General features: G+C 44.8%; 1 protein-coding gene and 1 non-coding gene across 2 annotated transcripts in view; both read left to right on the forward strand.

Moving 5' to 3' along the window:
- Positions 1–20,610, forward strand: part of MYRFL (myelin regulatory factor like) — a 115,257-nt gene that overhangs the window by 41,098 nt on the left and 53,549 nt on the right. Inside the window, 10 exon segments of the mRNA XM_053661440.1 lie at positions 1,222–1,617; positions 8,725–8,839; positions 8,841–8,869; positions 10,977–10,987; positions 12,267–12,376; positions 12,379–12,426; positions 12,428–12,463; positions 14,690–14,766; positions 15,925–16,041; positions 17,772–17,862. Of these exon segments, the coding sequence (XP_053517415.1) occupies positions 1,222–1,617; positions 8,725–8,839; positions 8,841–8,869; positions 10,977–10,987; positions 12,267–12,376; positions 12,379–12,426; positions 12,428–12,463; positions 14,690–14,766; positions 15,925–16,041; positions 17,772–17,862 (1,030 nt within the window).
- Positions 10,301–10,430, forward strand: LOC119039436 (small nucleolar RNA SNORA33). The gene has a single exon (XR_005080613.2). It is a non-coding gene; the product is annotated as a small nucleolar RNA SNORA33 (small nucleolar RNA).

Below are 20,610 nucleotides of genomic sequence, written 5' to 3' on the forward strand. Positions count from 1 at the left end.
CTGATTGATAATAAAAGCCCACTTTTCTCTTTATTGTACAAGGCTGAAATCTTAATCGGCCAAGAAAACAGGACAGCTGACTCTCCCACAAGAGACCCAGGTGGAGGCCCGTGGTGCTCCCTGAGCATCACAGAGTCACAGAGCCCTAAGGGACTTGCAGGTTTTGTGGAGCAGTTTTCACACTTGGTTAGTGGTGGTGATGTGGGAAGCTTTGGAAAACCTTTGTTCACCCCAAACCCCAGGTTCTGGGAGAATGATAAGGCTGTCTGAGAAAAGCAAACAGCAGGATAGTCACAAGGACTGGGGCTAGCACCCCCACTGATAGAACTAATTTTCACATTTCGCCTTTGTACTCTGCTTCTGCCCTGTAGATAGAACTAATTACTGCATTCCGCTTCTGTATCTCGCTTTGCTACATAGACAGGAAGACCCCGTAGACTATATAAACCCCAAGAATCCTTTGTTCGGGGCTCAGAATTTGGAGACTGACTCTTCTGGGCCCGTGCATGTTAATTAGCCTCGTACTCCAGAATCCCTCCGTGTCTGGTTGCTTCGTTTTCCTATAACAGTGGTGCGCATTTTTTCAAAATGAGAGTTTACTTTCCCCTCATGACATAAAACAGAAAAATGTTATGATTTTCCTCCCAAGCATTAACATGTTTCCCGAATAAAACCCCTTCCAAGAACTCTGGGATCTTCGAGAGCAGAGATGGGAAACCCTTGCTTTAGCAGCACTATTTTACAAGGTCTTAGCCCAAACAGTATGCATAACCATCGCTCCGGTGTAAGTAAGTCGAGAAGGTTAAAAAGCAACAATAACATTAATTAAAGTTTATTGAGCACTCTCTATGTTTGGGGCACTATGTCTTGGGTTTATACACAGTATCTCATTTAATTCTCACAATGATGCTAGGAGGGGAGCGTAGGGATTAATGCCATTTTGTAAGTGAAGAGACCAAACCCTAGAAAGACTAAATTACTTGTTTATGGAGACACAGCTAGGAAGTGGAAGAGCTGGGACTCAAACCCAGGTCTGTCTGACTCAAAGCCCATTCATTTAACACAGGTCCCTGGGCATGGTCTGGTGGGCTTCGGCCCCTGGAGCACCTAGAACCATCCCTGGGGGTGCTGTACACTGAGGGCCACCTCCCGTTTGTGACAAAAAAATATGATGATAGAGTAGGTTTCAACAAAAAAGCAACGCCTGCCTCTAATACTCAGGACGCACCAACTCCCACGTACCCCACCCTACCCTACATCAGACTCCTGCTCCCCTCGACAGGTCAAAGGTGAGGGCCCTCCACCCCCCACGCAGCAATGCGCGCCTTCATCAACTCTGGTGGTGGGAAGAGAGGCCCTTCTCACCTGTGTGTTCCCCCAGGTGCATGCTGCGGGACTCCGAGGACACTTCGGCTGCCCCACCCAGGACACTGCCTGCGCACCCCCCCCCCCCCCCGCCCCCGCGCGCCGAGCCCAGTGTCCCGACCTTACTCACAGCGGCTCTCACAACTGTTACCCAGGCGCCGGTCATCCCGTGGCTGCCCTGGACCAGTCCGTGCCCTCTCATCTGGGAACAGGCTGTTCTTACCATCAGCAGCCTCTGTGCCTCAGCACTGAGTAAAGAGCAAAATGATTTAGTCTTCTCTCTCTCTCTCTCTCTCTCTCTCTCTCTTTTTTTAAGACCTGAGCAGCCAGCGCCGGGTAGGGCCAGTGGAAAGTGAACAGTGGCTCCCTCTCCAGGAGATGGCAGTGTTGAGACACGTATCAGGGCCAGGCCCAGGGCTCTTGGCTGTAGACCTGCTTTAATTAAAAACCTGCTAAACCCGAGGTGCTCCTCATTCAGTGAACAGCTAAAGTGTTAGAAATATGTAGGGAGATTCTGGGTGATGGAGAAAGCCCTCTTTCCACGTGTAGCCTTAGCTAGAGTACTCAAGGAAATTTATGAATGATCTCTCAGAAAGATATGTCAATTAAACTTTCACTAAAAGTTTCTTCTCTTTTGCTCAACACCCCCCCCCCCCGCCCCAAACCCCGGCCCATTCCTTTTATTCCTCCTTTTGGACTCAGAAGATGGCAATAAGAGTAAAGACCATCAAAAACTGTGGTCAAATTCCATGCAATTTTTTTAAGGTGTAAATGTATACCTGTATTTTGAGTCTCTATCTTCTTGGTCTCAAAGAGTTCTTCGCCTTTGGCCGTTAATTTTTCAAGCAGGTGAATCCCAGGTCCACTGTGTGGAGGAAAATGCAATCTGAGACGGGTAGGAATCTTGGAGTAGGGTCTTGCTTTGTCCACTGCAGGTATGCACCTAGTTTTGCAGACTAGCAGGCCCCAAGGAACTGTGACTCATTAGAATTAGACTTTGGAAGGTGGACAGCAGAGATGTGGGACATTAAGTTTTATTTACTGTGACATGGAGAGCAAAGAAGGACCCTAATCTTTTTTTTTTTTTTTTTTGTTTCTTGATTTTATAGCCTCACAGCCACCAACCAAGAAGAGAACATGTTCACAGGCTCTGGAGGACCTGGGGACTGTCCAACATGGGCCCAGGACTCCAGCCCAAGTGAGCCAACTCAGGGCCTATGGCTGCCCGTTCAACCAGGGCCTTTAAAAAACAAAAAACAAAAAACAACAGCCTTGCAGCAGCCCTACAAAATTATTTTCTCTCTCATAGAAGGGCAATGATAGGCTCTGGGAGTTTATTTCTTCCCTCTTGACATATGTTTCACGCAGTCTTGGGTGGGGTCCTATAGGGGCTCCCGGGTAAGAGATGCCATCCTCTCTCTGCTGGGGATGAACACCAGTCCTTTCCACTTCAAGGGCAATGTGTCTCAGGGGACCCAGACTCCAGGCCGGGGGAAGCTGCTGTACAACCGCAGCAGCTTCAGGAGCCTGCTGGTGTGCTCATCGCTTTGTTCAGTGCCACCCTCTGCTCTGCAGTGTGCACACGGATGACGTGGGGATGCGGTGAAGTGCAGAGTCCGGATCCGGATCCGTGCGCCTGGGGTGGGGCCCGAGAGCCTGTCTTCCTCACAAGCTCTCAGGGGGTGGGTGCCGCACGGGAGGAGCCCTGAAAAGCCAGACCGTAGAGGATTTCTACGGTCTGCTTCCAGTGGAGCAGGAAGGAAGAGAGTCCAGCTTCTCTAGCACTCACTTCAAATTAGCAGGTTCCCGGTCGATCTTTGAAATTTTGTAACATCATTTTAAAAGTTTTTTTTTAGCAGAACCAACTGATGTCCAAATGGTCGGCCTGCCTCATTCTTTGTCTTATATAACATGTGACACGTTATGTTTTGAGCTTAGAGACCTGATCAAAAGTTGAGAAAAATTGAACTGGAGCCTTGAACTCCAGAATTTTCAGAGTAAATGCTATGGCACATACTTGGGGAAAGGATAATATTACATGCCAATTCTATTAGCCACTGTAGATAATCAAATGTAGGCCATGTGAATAGTGCCCCAAATTCAGGGTAGCAAGTCCCACCCCTTATTCCCATGCATCAGGTTGGCAGGAAGTCCCAGATTTCCCTCCTGGAGGGAAAGTCCTCCCTTTCCCGCTGTTGTCCCCAAACTGCAGAGATTTATCCTGCCCTGAAAGGAGATGCGTGTGGCTTTCTCACCGGCTTATGTTGCTGCCTTTGCCTTTCACAGCTGCGTGAGAGCTGATCCCTTCAGGGCGCCTGGCCTCAGCTCCAGCTTGGGGTCTGGGGGTCCTGCAGTGGACGACGGCTTCACCCTCTCAGCTGAGTCCTCCACTCCGCCATCTCCTGGCAGTGCTGTGGCAGGACATCCAGCCCTTCTATAAACAAAGCCTCTTACTGTCTTCTTTGCTTTTGCGTAGATCTACCATACCCAGCAGTTGCTTGATTTTAATTATTCAATCAACCCTAGGAACACAAAATGCAAAATAAAGGCCCCTTTCCAGATAATATAGCACTCCCCACCCACCTTCCTATGAAAGGTGACTCTGATTTCTTCAGGGATCCTTGCATCCAACCTGCAGCTTCAACATGGTTCTCAAACACGAAGGGATGAGTCAATTCCTAGCCAGATGAGAGAACCATCTGTTCGCTCTCCCACAGATGCACCAGCTCACTGAGGGTACTGGGCAAGTCACCCAAACCTTACAAGAGTTTCCTCATCTAATCAGAGTGCTGCTCACATCGTCCTGGTCACTTCAGAGCTAAGCTCAACCCTGCGCTGCTTTTCTGCCGCCTGTCCCTGGAAAGGGCACTGATTTTGCACCATTGCCAGAGAATAATCATGGAAGACGAGCTGAAATGCCCCACCTTAGGTGTCCCAAGGTGTCCCTTGTTGAACACCTATTCAAAAGTCATTAAAAGCTGGCCAAAGATATTTGGCTCCAGACCATGGTTCTAGAATAATAATGATCAGATGGGCAAAAAATAATGGGGGAAAAAAAGAGGCAAAGCTCAGTTAGTCCAAGTGTCATGATTTTTACACATTTTCTAGTAGAGAGCTCAGATTGGATGTTGCAGAGGCCCAGGGATTTTACAAAGGTCCTGGGGCACATGGGTAGAGGAAGGAAGAGGTTATGCTAGTCTCATAGGCAGGATTTTTGATGGGAGTTGATGTTTGTTCTTTTTTTTATCTTTGCCTGAGGACATGCTTATTGATTTTAGAAAGGGGGAGAGAGGAAGAGGAGGGAGAGAGAGAGAAAGAGAAACATTGATCAGGTTCCTTCTGTATGCACCCCAGTCAGGACTGAATCAGCAACCCCGGCATGTGCCCTGATCAGGAGTCGAACTTGTGACTTTTTGGTTTACGGGACGATGCCCAACTAACTGAGTCGCCTGGCCAAGGTGGGAGGTGATGTTCTAAATCAATTAATAAGGCATGTTGGGTTGACCTTGTCCCAAGCGGTTCACTTTGAGCAAGTGTTCCGAGATCTCCAATTAGACGGCTCCCAATCACAATGTAGAATTATTGGGTTGCTGTGACCAGATGCAAAATCTTACTCTGAGAGAAAGCAGCTGGTGGCTCCTAGTAGCTGGTTTCAACCTCACGTGGTCTGGATCCCAAATATGAGAGGGTTCCTGGTCCCACCTAATCCGAACCGCAGATATAAAAGGGTTCACGGCCTCATGTGGCTTGCTTCTTAACTATAAAAGGGTTTGTTAGCTGCAGAGTTGTGACCTTTGGCCCCTGGTGAGGAGTTCAGAGACTGAATTCACACTGTAGGATCAGAAGAATCTCACTCATCTCCCCAGCAACTGGGAACTTTCAAAGCCTCATTTTTCTTGATTATCAAATCAGAACCGTAAGTTCTACTTCAGTCATTTCCAAGATTTTAAAAAAAGGAATGCATAAGAAAATATTTTGAAAGACATTCAAACTCAAGCTATGAGTTTTTTCCAAAATGTTGGGACTTCACGGTCGGCTGCCTTCACATTCCTGCTTCTCTCTTCTCTTACATTTTCCCAAGAAATCCTCTGTGTGGCATGAAGGGAAGAAAAAGGTTTGAATCTCACCCCTTCCACTGAGCAGCTGTGACACTAAGCAAGTTATGTCAGGTCTTTGGGCCCATTTCCACACTTGTTGAGTGGGTTACCCACTTTCTCAATGTGTTTGGCTGCATCTGCTAAAGCATAGCCTCTGACCCAGGGATTCCACTCCGGGGACTAGGCCTGACAGACAGTTGCACACGTGCCCCTAAAACACACACCCAGAACATTCCTGGCAGCATTACTCATAATAACCACTAACCTTTTGAAAGTAGCCTGAATGACCGTCAAGGGCAGGATAAGTTGTGGTGTATTCGCACAGTGGAGTACTACACAGCACTGAAAATGAGCAAACAACTGCCATTTGCCACAATCATAAGTGAACTTCATAAAGATAATGTTGGGCAAAAGAAACCAACCCTTAAGAGTACCTATCATAGAATTCCATTTCTACAAACTTCTCTACAGTGTTAGATTTCAGAATAATGATTATTCTCGGGTAGAAAGAAGTGGCGATGAGCAGAGGGCAGGGGGTTCTCTTTTAGAGCATTGGACTGTCCTGCTTCTCGATGTGGAAGTTACCAGCATTGTTCTTACTGCCTGTACCTGAACTCGTGAAGAACCACTTCTTCCCTTTCACTCCTTATGTCAGGCACGAGTATTGCTGGAGCAGTACTGATATAGTTCATTGTATTAAAAAGTATCAAATTGTGTATTAATGATCAATGTGCCTTCATCATGTATATGACATGTCAGTGAAGAAAGTCTGTTAAAAAAGGAATCCTAACCTTGAAGATAAGTTAATGTGTTGATAAGAAACTATGTCAAATGTCTGGGACAGTGCCTGTAGTTCAGAAAACACACAGGTATAATAGATATTATTAGTAGTATTAATGATCCCCCGAATAGGCTCCGGCTTGTGCCAGAAATTTTGGTGTGAGCCTGTGGTCCCAGACTCCCATCCCTGGGGCTCTCTAGCTGCTCCCAGCGAAACCACAATTATGTCAGTCCTGTCGGAGTGGCTGCCTTGACACCCTTGCTGCTATGATGAGAAAGGGTGGGAGATGCCATTACCCCTGAGGACAATGCCCCCTGCCCACTGCCCACCCTCCCAACTTGCACCTGGAGGAGCGGAGCTGGCCTTTGGCTGCCCCTCACCCCCACCGGCACCTGGCCCTTGAGTACCTGCAATTCCCTCACATCAGACAGTGTTACCAGAGAGGCCAAGGACAAAGTATTTGCCAAGGATTCCTGGGAATAACGGAGTCACCTGAGCTGAAACAAGAAGGGTAATAATGGCACCATTGTTTAAACACTTTGGTGATGGACACTGTGCTAAGCACTCACAGACACTACTCATTGAATCCCTTTAACAATCCTGGGGAAAGTCCTATGGTTACACCCACTTTGCAGATGGAGAGACCAAACCCCAGAGTCCTAGGACCATTTCCCTAAGAGTGTATAGCCATTAAGTGTAAAGTTGGGACAGCAACTCACTTGCACTTGAAGCTCCTGAACTTCCTTCATCCTCTCTTTAATGAAGGAGAAAGGAATGAAAGATGGAAAAACTGGTTCCTCACTTTCTCTGAATTTGGTATAGGCAGGAGAAGGATAGAAAAATTTATCATTTTGAAAATACTTAAGGCCAGGTATCTTTTGGAGGACAGAGTTCCCTGCATTGCCGACCTCCTTACTTATAGGTAAAAAAAGTTTCTCAGGATTTTGAGGAATTGTTTCCAAATCCATATTTATAAAAACAAACAAGCAAAAATAGATGTGACCAAAGGAAACACATTTTATGTGGCGCATTTAGGATCAAAAGCAAACTGAAGCAGCTCTGTTATTTATTTTAGGAAGCCCTCAATAAAAGTACAGAGAATTTTATAGGAGTGAAAGCAAACCCAGCCATACCCCCTGTCTTTCCCAAGCTGTGGGCTAAGTGCATGCTCTGTAGGAGCTAAGGTCATCTTTCTGTGTCATTCTTACTGCCTGCACCTGAGCACGTGAACAGCCACCACTTCCCCTTCACTCCTTCTGTCAGGCATGAGTGCTGCTGGGGGAGTTGAAGGAGAAGGGAAACAACGAACACTCCAGTCAAATTTATATAAAAACTTTCTGCTGTTGAATTGCAGTTTGGAGGATACTCAAATTAAGACAGTGTGCAAGGACTATGCAAAAATGGTGGCTTGCACGTGTGAAACTGCTGTTGCTTGACCCTTTCTGATATACAAAAGTAGCAACTGCACACAGTTAACACTAGGTGCTAACGGGATGGTTTCTGTCACCGTGTCCTAGTATCAGCTTCTGAAAGTCACTCTCGTTCTCCCAGCCTGTGCAATGGTGCAAGTTGGGCAGGACATCTGTTTTAATTTCTGGTTTGCAGTTGAGGGAAATAAGACACTAAGTGAATAAATAACTCGTCTAAGTTCAAAAAAGCCAGTTGAACCAAAGAACATTGGTGCCACAAGGGACCTGTAACAAACTAGAGTGTATTGATTGCAGTGAATGAAAACAAGGAAATGAAAGACAAAAACCATATCCTTAAACTGCCTTAAGCAAAAAATAACATAACATAACAACATAACGTAACATAACATTAAAAAGAAACAAAAACAAAGCCAGAGGACTTATTGGCTTCCGTGATGCTGGAGTTTAGGACTGGATCCTGGAACCCAAATCACGCCCACGAGCCTGGGTGCCCTTCATTCTCAGGTGCTTCCTGCTGCGTTGCCTTCTTTCCAGACAGGCTTTCCCTGATGTCCTACAAACTTGCAGATGTATCTTGCAGGTTCGGAACTCAGATAAAACTCAGCATCTTTGAACCCTCATTCCCAGTAGTGCTGGGATCCACTCTGCTTGGACTGGATTAGGCCAGGTGTGTACCTGATGCAACTATTGATGTGAATAGTGAATGCGGTACTTGGATTGACCAAGCCTGGCTGGGTACCGTACCCTCCTCAGACTGAACATGGCCATCACTGGAACCACACAGAATGGAAGTGTGGGGATGCTATGAAGTAGGGAAGATGGATACTGAGGGCAGCGTTTCCTTGGAGATCACTGACCCCAAGCTGCTCTTTCTATAGATGAGGAAACGTGGCCACATGCCTCCTGCCTCCCAATGCTTGTCACTTCCAACACAGTCACTCTGCTTTCTACATGGCCTGGTCATTAGCTCCACACAGCTGTCTCTGAATCTAGGAAAAGCAGCCTTGGGGGAAAGATCTAACACACCTATTTCTTTGCAGTGACCAAGCAGGGGTCACATCAGTGAAATGCAAGACCATGACAGTGAAGCTCAGAACGCGATGCCTGCTGACCCGTGCTCTCCTGCTCTGAAGTGGCAGCCATACCAAAGTATTCCTTGGCATAGTTTGTTTATTAAATGGTCATTATGAAAGACTGTAAGTGGCCTTAGGAAGCCCTGTGGTAGCCTGGAGAGTGAGGGGGAAAAGGTAGTGCCAACTCTCAAGACTGAACCCAAGGTGTGGGGCTCTGTGGCCACCCCTGATCAAATGGGATAGGCCAATGAGAAGCATGGCTTACTCCTTCTGTTTTGCATTCTACCTGATGAATGGCTGGGACCTGGGTGTCTGGCTGTCAGGAATCCAGACTTGTAATTCTGACTTGTTATAATTTACCCACTCAGCAATGGAAGGGGAGGGGGTCTTTCTCAGATCACATGCTCAGTTAAAGCTAAAATCTGGAAAAATGGAGGTTTCTCAAGTTACCAATATTTAATCCTACAGTTAGTTTAAAAAACTGGAGAATACATTTTGGGGGTCACCTGAATTTTTAGCTGGTGACGCCTTTCTCCCTCAGCGTCCATGCTGCCAGTCAGTATTGTCAAGTTCACTTTGAATGCACCTGCAGTAATCACCGCCAGTGGCGCCTTTGTATTCAGAGACTGGTTCAAACCATACAAAATATCCTTCAACTGGAAGAGTTTCATTCTATTCTTATGACGTTATAGTTTCAAGAGGCCAATGTGGACATTCTTTAAGACTTTTCTTTATTCCTTAGCATATAATTTACCCATCTAAGTCTTGTAGGATTTTCATTGATTATAAGTGCCTTCCTGAAACAGTAGGAAATGTTAGTGGTTAGAGAATAAAATTTTCAAGTAATACGTATGGTACAAAATTGGCCTACAGACTTGAGGGTCTTCATGGTATTCTCCAAATTCAAATGTAACTTTTTTAAGGGCACACCTATGTCTAGGACGTTTATGCAAGATGAACTGGAAGGAAATCTTTTCCTTAAAACAAAATCTCAGCAGGTAAACAGATTTGGGAGTTGGCGTGTTTAACAGGAGGCAGAAAAAAGCAAATTGCTAATAGTATCACTGAGGTGTCTTTGCCACTGTGTGCACTTAGAAAAAGAGAGGAAGAGCCCATAGGTCTTGGTTTTGAGTCTTAGCCTTCACGTGATCTTCAGGGGAGGGTCCCACACTCTGCCTCCAACATAAGAACCGAGGTACGAAACTGTCACCCACATGCACAGTATTTTACTTGACCCCGTTCATGCTTCCTGGTCTCTGTGCATCTGAGTTAATCAGAGGTACCTGTTATCTCTCTTCTCACTTGAATAGCTTATTTTCTAAAGTTTACGGACCAGCCCATTGATGCTGGACTGATTTAGAAAAAAGGAGAACACCAATGGCATCAACTCAAGGATGCAGAGGAAGGTGCATTTTGAAGCCATAATTCACTTAAGCATGAATGGAGGCAATATTCATCTGGATTAGAACTCAGGTCCTCTTGATTTCACTACTAAGAGAGAAAATCATTTGTGTCTTCTTAGATTTTTATGTCTAAATTGTTACCCCCCCAAAAAGGCCAGTCAGTTAGTCTGCTTACCTGAATGTGTTTCTGCAGAAATTTAGAGAGAGCTGGCAATAATAAAGCCATGTTACGAGCCTTAAAGACATTGAAGTCATTAAGGTCCCTGAAGATGGCTACAAGAAAAATATAATAAACTGTTACAAAAATATTGTTTTCTCAATTACCTAATTCACATTAGGGGACTGAAAACGCATCAGATCTTTTTTTCCTGAGTGATATTTCAAACCTGTGCTACAAAGAGTTTTTTAAAAGGCCGGTTTCATTGGCTTTATAATAGACTTTTGATATCAAAAACAGAATCGCTATTTTTCAGTAAACAGATCTCTTTAACCAGAGATTGGTGGTCAAGGATCAGATTAGTCTCCAGCACAAACGTTGCTGGTTGACTCAGTTTCTGTCACAGCTGCTTTTAAATTTCAGGCTAGTGCTCATATCTGGGCCGTCAACCTTACCTGCTTTCTTCAGAGTTCTTGACAGTGAAACATGGAAGATCGCAAAAAGATATTTCTTTTTTTTCTCAAGCAAGACAGTTCTTATTACCCTCTGTAGTAAAATCTATACAGTTCAATCCATCTGGCCGTTAGATGAGCAAATTAGCAGATCAGCTCTAGGAACCCGACTCAATATAAAGTTCCCAGATGGCACAAGACTCGTGGTCTTTATCAAGTCCTTCATTCAGTGGCTGTTCTTGTTGCTGCCCCCAAGCACTGCGATTGTGGGGCGTTTGACTGATCAGCCACTTGAGGGTAATCAATGACCCAGTGACTTGATTCACTGTGACGGTGCTTTTCTTGCAAAGAACGCAAACACGACTGACCCAAGAGACCCATTGATATTTCCTGTCTCTGAAATTGGAGGACGATTTAGAAACTCTGTGTTGTTCATTATGATGGCAGACTTCCAAACTGAGATCCCAAGATGCGAAAATCCACAGGGCAGCAGGAGCGGGGAGCTAGCAGAGCAGGCAGTGCTGCCCCCTTCCACCTGTGCTCCTGGGAGGGCGCTTCTTTCGTGGGAAAAACCCAGATTTAGAAACCTCAGTAAACTAAAAATCAGGCTCCATACCTACATGTTTGAAAAAAACTCACCAAAGGAGTTTTCAACTTTTGTGTTCTCTTCTTTCCTTAGACTGTCTCACATTTAGCATGTTTTATTTTCATTAATGTTTTAAAGTATTTATATATAAAATAATTAAATATTTAATTAAACATGTAACCTTCTATTGAAAATGATTTGATTAAAACAGGTAAAGCAAGAAGCTGATCTTTCAGCCACTCCACCACCGCTGCATCCCCTTCTGCAGAAATGACCAGCACAGGAGGCTGGCGGTGCTGTTCAGGCTGGGCGGGTGAGAAGGGACTGACTTCCATCTGGAGAAGACAAATTCTCAACCAGTAGTATGGCTGACTCTGGCTGATCCGGGACAAAGCTATCCCTGGTATTTCTGACCTGTCTACTTTATTCAGATGATCACCAGTAGGTGGGATACTCATTCGTCTGAGAAACTATTTGAGTATGGTATTGCTGATAAAATGCAGAGACTTCTATTTTTTTAAAGAAGCAGGAAGATAACTATTTCACAAGTCTGAGTAGTGCAGTGACTTCCCGACTTCTGGCCTATGTCTTCCTGCTGCATGGTGGAGTCCAGTAACTGGAGGGGTGTGGGAAGCACACGGGACCAGGCGGGCTGAGCAAACAATGCCTGCATTGGGCGAGAATTGTGCGCCTTCCTGGTGAGACAAGAAAAAGCTGCGAGGGAGCCAGCTGTGTTTTGAAATATCATATTCATTTTCTCAGCAAAAATGCACAAAACTGATTGATTACATATAGCAACAAGAACTTTCTGTACTACATTTTCTTGAATGTTTATACGATTAATATGGTTCAAGACAGACAATGTGTAGAAAATATTTGTGAAGCTGGTTTCTTGATTCCTCTTTCTGTGGATCCAAATTAGGCTTCCAAGTTGTCACAGACAAAGGATTTGGTTTTTCACTGGCAGATGAAGCTTTTGTTTGCCAAAAGAAGAACCATTTCCAGATAACCATTTATATCCAAATTTGGGGGATATAATTTTGGCAAAATTTGTCAAAACCCAAATGGGCCTACAGCCAATAGAAAGAAATGTTTTACTTGAAAGGTTTTGGGGTTAAGGTAAGTCTTTTATTTAGTTAGTTCCATTTAATTCAGCCAACATTTAATAAGTGTTCCAGTGGTCCATTGCTGAGTAACAAACTACCCCAAAACTCAGTAATGTAAAATGCTAACAATCATTTATTTGGGTCACAAATCTACTTGGTTAGGGCTTTGTTCTGATAGTTCATCTCTGTTCAGGAGTCATTAGCTAGGGCAGCTCCAATTTGCTGAATCCAACTTGCAAGAAGGCTCACTTATGTGCCTGTCTGGTGCGTGCTGCCATCAGCCCGGAGCTCAGAGGGGCTGGGGGGTAGTGGCTCCTTCCCATACTATCTCTCTGTAGGGCAGCTTGTGCTTCCACACAGCAGGGAGGATGGGCTCTAAGAACAACTGGTCCAGGACAAAGGGAGCAGAAACTGATAATTTCTTTTTTTTTAAGATTTTACTTATTTATTTTCAGATAGAGGGGAAGGAAGGGAGAAAGAGAGGGAGAGAAACACCATTGTAAGAGAGAAACATCGATCAGTTGCCTCTTGTGTGCGCCCTGACTGGGGCCCCGACCAGAATCAAACCAGTGAGCTTGCCTTTTGCAGAGTGACCCCCAACCAACTGAGCCACACCAGCTTCGGTCAGGGCTGAAGCTGCTAATTTCTTAAACCTGGGCTCAAACTGGCAAAATCCACATCAAACTGCAGTTTTGCAGTTTTCAGTGAATCAATCTTGTACTTCTTTTACTAAATATGGTCTTAATTGCTTTACACTTTTTGATGCTGGTTCATTTTCATATGGAGTAGATTCAAAGTTTTCACCAAATTCTCAAAGAGGTCCCTGACTTAAAAAAAGTTAACACACCACTAATCCAGTCAATGTCCCCTCTTTTCCAGTTTAACAGAGAGGCAAGACAGAAGCTTAGAATGTAACATAATTCATCCAAGATAATAAATGATAGAGCTGGGTAGGATGACTCTTGATTGGCCAATGAGTATCTAATAAATTATTACCTCAGATCCTGGACCTTAGTGGGAGTAGCTATTGTCCACATATTTTATTCTGATCATTAATCTGGGCTTAGCTTCCCAAAATGGTGCTGGACTGTTGGGCCCATCAGCTGCTCTTCCTCCAAACCAAGCTTTCACACCAAACCAAACCAGACCAAAATGGAGCACAATGAAAGCAAATACAAACAAACAAAAACAAATACCCATATTTTCCTGATCTTGGAAGTAAGAATTCTATTGTAAAAATGTCGAAACATAATAGAAAAACATGAAAGAGGAAAAATTCATTCATATTTAGGATCCACCATCTGGTAGCTTATTTTTCCTTACTTTTCTGTTATTAAAATTGATCTCATATTGTTAATATAGTGGAAAAATAACACCGTATGATAGTAAAGACTCTATCAAACTATCGTTTACAAAGATGACACAGATTTCCATTGTATGGAGGTACTCTATAAATTCCTATATTATTGTTTGTTTTATTTCCAGTGTTTCTTGTTAATACAACTGCAGTAAACATCTATATACACCCACTTTTGCATGAAGATAAATTCCAGCAGAGGAATTTACACATTGAAAGAATGAACGTTACTAATCTCTTGATGTAGGTTGCCTAGTGGCTTTTCAGAAAAATTGTCACCAGGCAAATGAACACCCACAGCCACAGACGACAGGGCAGGTCTCACTGAGTCATTGCTGATGTCCACCAATGACAAGGAGGGTTTGTACGAAGGACTAAGTGCCATTTCCTATACTTCTTTTATTACCATTGCTTTTTCTTACTAGAGCGTAAGCTCTGCAAGGGCACAGACTTCTGTTAATTTGGTCAACTTCTCTAACACCTTGAGCAATGCCTGGTGTGTATGGCAGGTGCTCAACAAGTATTTATGTATAAATAAATGCATGAACACATGAATGCATGCCTTCTTTGAGCTATGCTGCTCTGTGTTTTGCAGCTGATGTTTCTCCTGGCCCATTCTGTACTCACTGTTTCTCTGGAATAATCTGTGGTCTTGTGTTTTCACTGTGTAGTTTTTCAGGTGTTTGTTTCTTTTCTCACCAGGAACATACTGCTTTAAGGTCCGAGCCATTGCCTCATATGTCTTTTCAGTGACTTGCCCCTCCGGCCAGTGCTTAGATTGATACCTTGGAAGACCTTTAAAGTACTTGAACATTATTTACTAATGAGCATTTTATCAATAAATTAGTTTATTAAATTTTTTCTTTATGTTGTTTTACATAGATGGAAGCCACCCATCAAGTAACTGCTGTTGAACAATCCCAAGCAGATAGAAGCAAAAAGATTTTCAATCCTGTGAAGTAAGAACTTCTTTTCTGAATTCCTTTGTGAGTGTTTTGGGAAGAAAACCTATTGCCCAATTTATTTTGCTTATTTGAAATGAATCTTACTGTAGCAACTAAATAATAATATGTTAATTTATGAACATATACTGTCCACAAAAATAAAGTAGATAAAATGCATGAAAATAATTGCAAAAAAGTTCTTCTAAAAAGCTCAATTTTTATTTTTATAATTATTTACTACTCGATAACAACCTTGGTTCCTTGGGATAGATTATGGTTAGACCTTTTAATTTTTCATGTAACTCAGCACAATGCTGAAAGAATTAAATTTAAGGCTCTGGATCCATCCTGTGCCTACAGTTTATTTTTTTCTTCTTCTAAAGCTATACTGATAGATTGCTTAACGGGTTCCAAAATAGAAAGCATACAGCATTGGGATTATCCAAAGCAGTATGGTGGTCCAAAGACAGAGTGCTCTGTAGAATCAGTTCAGAGTGGGATTTGCTTTTCAACAACTGATTTGGCTGGGATACCGTTGAGACATTCAATGTTTTGACCCTGAGTCAGTCCCACTGGGGCTGGGAGGAAGATGGCCCTGTGGCTGGGGCCAGGCAGGAGCTCAGCCTGATGCTCAAGCAGGAGCCTCGTGTACAAACACAGCTCTCAACCTGCCTGGTGCTTCCGGCTCTGCCTGGCCTGGGGAAGGCTGTGTGTGGTCGTCCTTAGAAACAAGCAGCCTCCTGCATCCAGGCCAGGAGAGGGCAAATACATGAAGGAGACGTGAGGCAATTCACGAGGAACCTAGAGAAATTGCTTCAGTGAGGAAGTGAGTGCTATAGAAGCAGAAGCACAAATAAAATATGTCTTTTCTCCTCACTGTGGAGGTAAAAGAGTCCATATGTGGTTCCAGGAGCACACAGCCCTTGTGAGTCAGAAGCTCTGGGCCTGAGCTCCTGCGGGATGAGCACTTCCACTCGAGGGTTATTCCGTGCACTTTCCTGGCCCCCATCCCTGGCCTCACTATGGATGGTTTATTAAAAATCAGTGACTGGAATAAACTGTCCTCCGCAGTGTGACAGGAACTCAGGAACATGCTTGAGAATCTCAGATGGACCACATATGCTCAAAGACTCTATGTTCTTTTACAGTCTCTTGGTATTTCTGCTGTTTTAGAATTGACCTACTCTGGCCAACCACATACGTCACCAAAGTAACATTGGGCTGATGAAACTTCAGTGAAACCACAGCAAATAACATGAGAAAGGAGGGGAAACCAAATCCTGACCAGAGGTCCCAGCGTCGCTGTGTCCACCTGGGGTGGCCGGTGCTTTATATGACCAGGCGGTGCCCTCCACCGGCCTCTCTGCTGCTGTAGACCCTACTAGCCTGCAAACCAGGCCTCCCTCAGCCATTTCCCTTCCTTCTCTGATTCAGCTTATTGACATATCTCACTCACCCTTAGGCATCTTTCTTCTTCCATCCTCATCCCTGCAATGCCTGCTCTCCCGCCAAGCCCTGAACCTGCTCACTTTGGTTGCCTCTGTGATTCTCTGGAGTCACCCTGCATTTATGTCTCATTGCCGTCCAAGGGCCGAGGGGGGGCTGACTGCAGTTCTCAGACCTGTGTGCTGCTCGCTGATAGGATGCCCCGGACCCTGCAGCTCTGCTATAGCCTTTTTGGATTAAAAAAGAAAATAAATTTGCATTAATAATTTAGATCTGCAGTTCTCATAGTGTGGTTCCAGGACTATCAGAGGTAGAATAACCCAAACAGTTATTAGAAAAGCAAGTTCTCAGGCCTCCCCAAAGACTTACTGAGTCAAATACCCTGGCGGTGAGGCCCAGCAGTTTGCATTTTCACAAGCCCTTGAGGTGACGCTGATGTATAACATGTTTGAAACCACTGGTTTTGGAGTTGGACGGAATTGAGTGTGAATAGGTCATACTGCCGTTTACTAGCTGGGTGACCTTGAGCACGCAACTTAACCTCTCTGAGATTCGTGTTCCTCTTCTGTACAATGGGGACAACAACCATATTCTACTCTAATAGGGGTCTTTGGGGATCTAAATGAAATGATGTAGATAAACTGCTAGCCCAATTCCTGACACACTGAGCGCTGGGTAGATGGTAGCTGATAATAATAACAACAATTCTCACTATTACTGATTTACTTTATATACAGAGGAGAAGTCATTCTCTAGGGATTTGAGAATTTGTAGAGTGTTACAGAGGAAGTTGATGACATTTCATCATGCAGTTATTAATGCAAAAGCTGCTCTGATAGGGGTAGTTTTTATTTTGACTTTCAAGAAGTGATCAGATCTTAAAAATGTCTCAGCAGTGGTACACATGAGGAAGCAATCAAAGTAACTGATGAAAATTGCCATTGGGAGCAATTGGAGGGGAGGGGCCAGGCCTCTGACTAAAGTCATGACTGGGGGCTGTGCAAGGTACAGGGTACACGGCCAAGAGCAGTTTAAGGTGGGAAGGGTCCAGGGTCCAGGGTGGCTGAACGAACACTCCTGAGTCATCCCCCACTGAGGCCTAGGACATGGGGCTCGGGCGACTCTGGACCGGGGAACTGTAAGGTGGCTTCCTACTGTGTGCGTGTTTGTGAGTGACGCTGTGTTGAGGGCCCAGGAACGCAGCCAGTGCAGACGGGCTGAGCCCGGGGTCCCCAGAGAGATGACTGCCCACGGCAGGCCACGCAGCTCAGACACCTCAGACCGGGCAAAAGGAGGACCCAGACCGAGGGCGAGTAAATCAAATGCTCTCTCTTTCCGCAGGAGGGGCCCTGGGCTCAGCCCATTTGTACTGGCTGCGTTCCTGGGCCCTCCACACAGTGTTGAGGGGCCCCTCAACTTAAAGCAGAGGAGTCCAGTCTTTAAATGTGCAATCTTTAAACAAGTAAACTCATCTGGGTAAATTCACCATTCATAAACTGCAGGTGGCATTTGATCACGCAGGTTATATCTCTGTTCCCTGATGTGTTGCCATTGGTCTTATATTTCTGAATTAGATACTTCAGGCTGGTGGTCGGACTGCGTGCTGCTCACCAAGGCCAGTTCTATCTGTCGTCTGCCCACATCTCTGACAGGATCATTGTAAAGGTAAAGCTCATTTCCTTGCCTTTTCTGGATCCCATATGCTTTTCTTGAGGATAGTAACAGCAAATACCATTATTTTAGTTTCTACACAGTGGTTCTCAACCAGGAAAAGTTCTGTCCCCTGGGGGTCAGGGGTAATGTCTGCAAATACTTTTGGGTGTCACAGGTGGGGGTGCTGCCACCTAATGTGTAAAGGCCGGGGACGCTGCTCCACCCCTTACAGAGCACAGGACAACCCCAGAACACGGGACCATCGTCCTGAAAGCTCACAGTGCTGCAGCTGGCAAACCCTGGTTTTCACACTGTGTTTTAGGCACTGAGGGAAATTCTCTATATATGGCATCATTTTAGATGGTTTTACATTTGTATTACATTCTTTACACCCAGAGGAAGGGAGGTGCAAGAGGGTAAGAGAATTATCTGTGATCACGCAGCTTGTAAGTGATGGAGCCCGGTTACAATCCAGTTCTCTTGGACCCTAAAGCCCGCAGGACAGAGAAAGTGGCAGGAAGGCCTTCCATGCCCTAACGTGGTGGGTGACCCCAGGGGCATCTGGACCCCTGCCTAGCACATGGTCATGGTTCATCACGTTTTGCTGAATGACTGATTGGTCACAGCTGTGGACAGAATCTTGGCAGCCACGAGAACAGAAAGCTGTTGGCAGCTGCAGCTGCAGTTGCGTGAGGCCAGGCTGGCCATGCTGAGAATGCCCTGGGGTGTGAGGGGACAGGTAAGTGCAGGCTGGGTAGCCCTGGGAGGGGGTGGTTGTCATGGCTCTTTGAAGTGACACAGGGAGGATGTGAGGACTTCAGTAAGTATTCACTCTGCTCATGACAACACAGGTGGCTGGTAACCTTAGGCCTGGGGATAAGATCTGCCTGTTGGGGGAAGTGAGTCCTTCTGGCTTGCCTTGAGCTACCCTGAAACAAAGGGCTCTCTGTCATTTTTTTAGTCAATTATAAATAATCAGCCACCTCTTGGTAGAAATCCTTGAACTGGGGCTCAAAGTTTTAATGGAGGTGAAGTAATGGGGGGAATGTGGTGGAACCCCAATGTGTTCAGAAGTCCTGGGTGAGAACCAGACTCTGTGCCTGCTAGTGTGCACACCCCAGGTTGCGTTTTGTGGGGATGACCTAACCTGTGGCAGGTGAGGCGCTCTCCCCTGGTCCTGAGCCGAGGACAGAGCTTCCCATACCTCCCTCAGCAGAGTTCAGGGTGGTCTGTGACACCTCACCTGATGTAATCTGGGATTGCTTTGATGCGATAACAAATCTGATTTGAAATGAAGTCTAGAAACCTAGGTTATTTATTGTTTCTGGTTTCTCACAGGAAGGAATAAACTGAGAGGTACCAGAGTCCTGTACGGCTCATGCTTGCATCAGGCTGTCTGCTAGTCACCCGCACACTTTGAATAATTTACCTGGAGTTGAGGTTCCTCTGTTTCCTGCTGGCAGCTCCAGTAGAGCTATCTTCTGGCTGCTTGCTGCGCAGGTTCACATGGCAGCAGTCCGAGACGGACCCCTCTGTCTGACGTGCTGTGGCCCAAACTCTGTTAATCGGCACCCGCCACATCCAAAACAATGCGACAGTTTAACTTACAATGACTTTGAGAAGTTGAAAATTTTCTACCATTTATATTCAGTATGAATGCTAAAACAACAAAATATTTACTCAGTATAAGTTGGGTGTCATGTCATTCACTAAATTTTTATTTTTTTTAAATTTTGTTAAATTTTTATTCATCTTTTTAAAAAAATAATTTTATTTAGTTATTTTTCAAGTACATACAGTTTTTTGTCTATTTCTCCCATCCCAGCCCCCCCCACCCTGTGCTCCCACCTCCCTCCCATTTCCACCCCCCTTAGTTCTCATCCCTGTGTCCTTCCTATTTGTTCCTCCAAATCCCTCCCCCTTTTTCCCCTTAAATTCCCTTCCCTCTTCCCTCTGGCCATTGTCCCCTTGTCCTCTATTTCAGTGTCTTGGTTTTTATTCTGCTTGCTTGTTTGTTTTGTTGTTTAGCTTCCTGTTAAAGGTGAGATCATATGGTATTTGTCTTTCAACTCCTGGCCTATTTCACTCAGCATAATGCTTTCCAGTTCCATCCATGTTGTTGCAAAGGGTAGTAGCTCCTTCTTTCTCTCTGCTGCATAGAATTCCATTGTGTATATGTACCACAATTTTTTGATCCATTCATTTACTGACGGGCACCTAGGTTGCTTCCAACTCTTGGCTATTGTAAATTGTGCTGCTATGAACATTGTGGTGCATAGGTTCTTTGAAATTGATGTTTTAGGATTCTTAGGATATAATCCTAGCAGTGGAATTGCTGGGTCAAAAGGCAGGTTGATTTTTATTTTTCTGAGAAAATTCCATACTGTTTTCCATAATGGTTGTATCAGTCTGCAATCCCACCAACAGTGAACTAAGGACCCCTTTTCCCCACAACCTCTCCAATGTTTGCTGTTAGTTGCTTTGTTTATGATAGCCATCCTGACTGGTGTAAAGTGATATCTCATTGTGGTTTTAATTTGCATCTCTCTGATAGCTAATGATATTGAGCATCTCTTCATGTGTCTCTGGATATTCTGTATGTCCTCCTTGGAGAGGTGTCTGTTCAAGTCCTTTGCACATTTTTTAATTGGGTTCAATGTCTTCCTAGAGTGGAGTCGTGTAAGTACCCCAAATAGCAGCTGCACTTTTGAGAAAGAAGAACAAAGTAGGAGGGATCACAATACCTGATATCAAACTGTA

This window comes from Artibeus jamaicensis, unplaced genomic scaffold (genome assembly GCF_021234435.1).
Source record: "Artibeus jamaicensis isolate MK-2021 breed Jamaican fruit bat unplaced genomic scaffold, CSHL_Jam_final contig_233, whole genome shotgun sequence".
Taxonomy (NCBI): domain Eukaryota; kingdom Metazoa; phylum Chordata; class Mammalia; order Chiroptera; family Phyllostomidae; genus Artibeus; species Artibeus jamaicensis.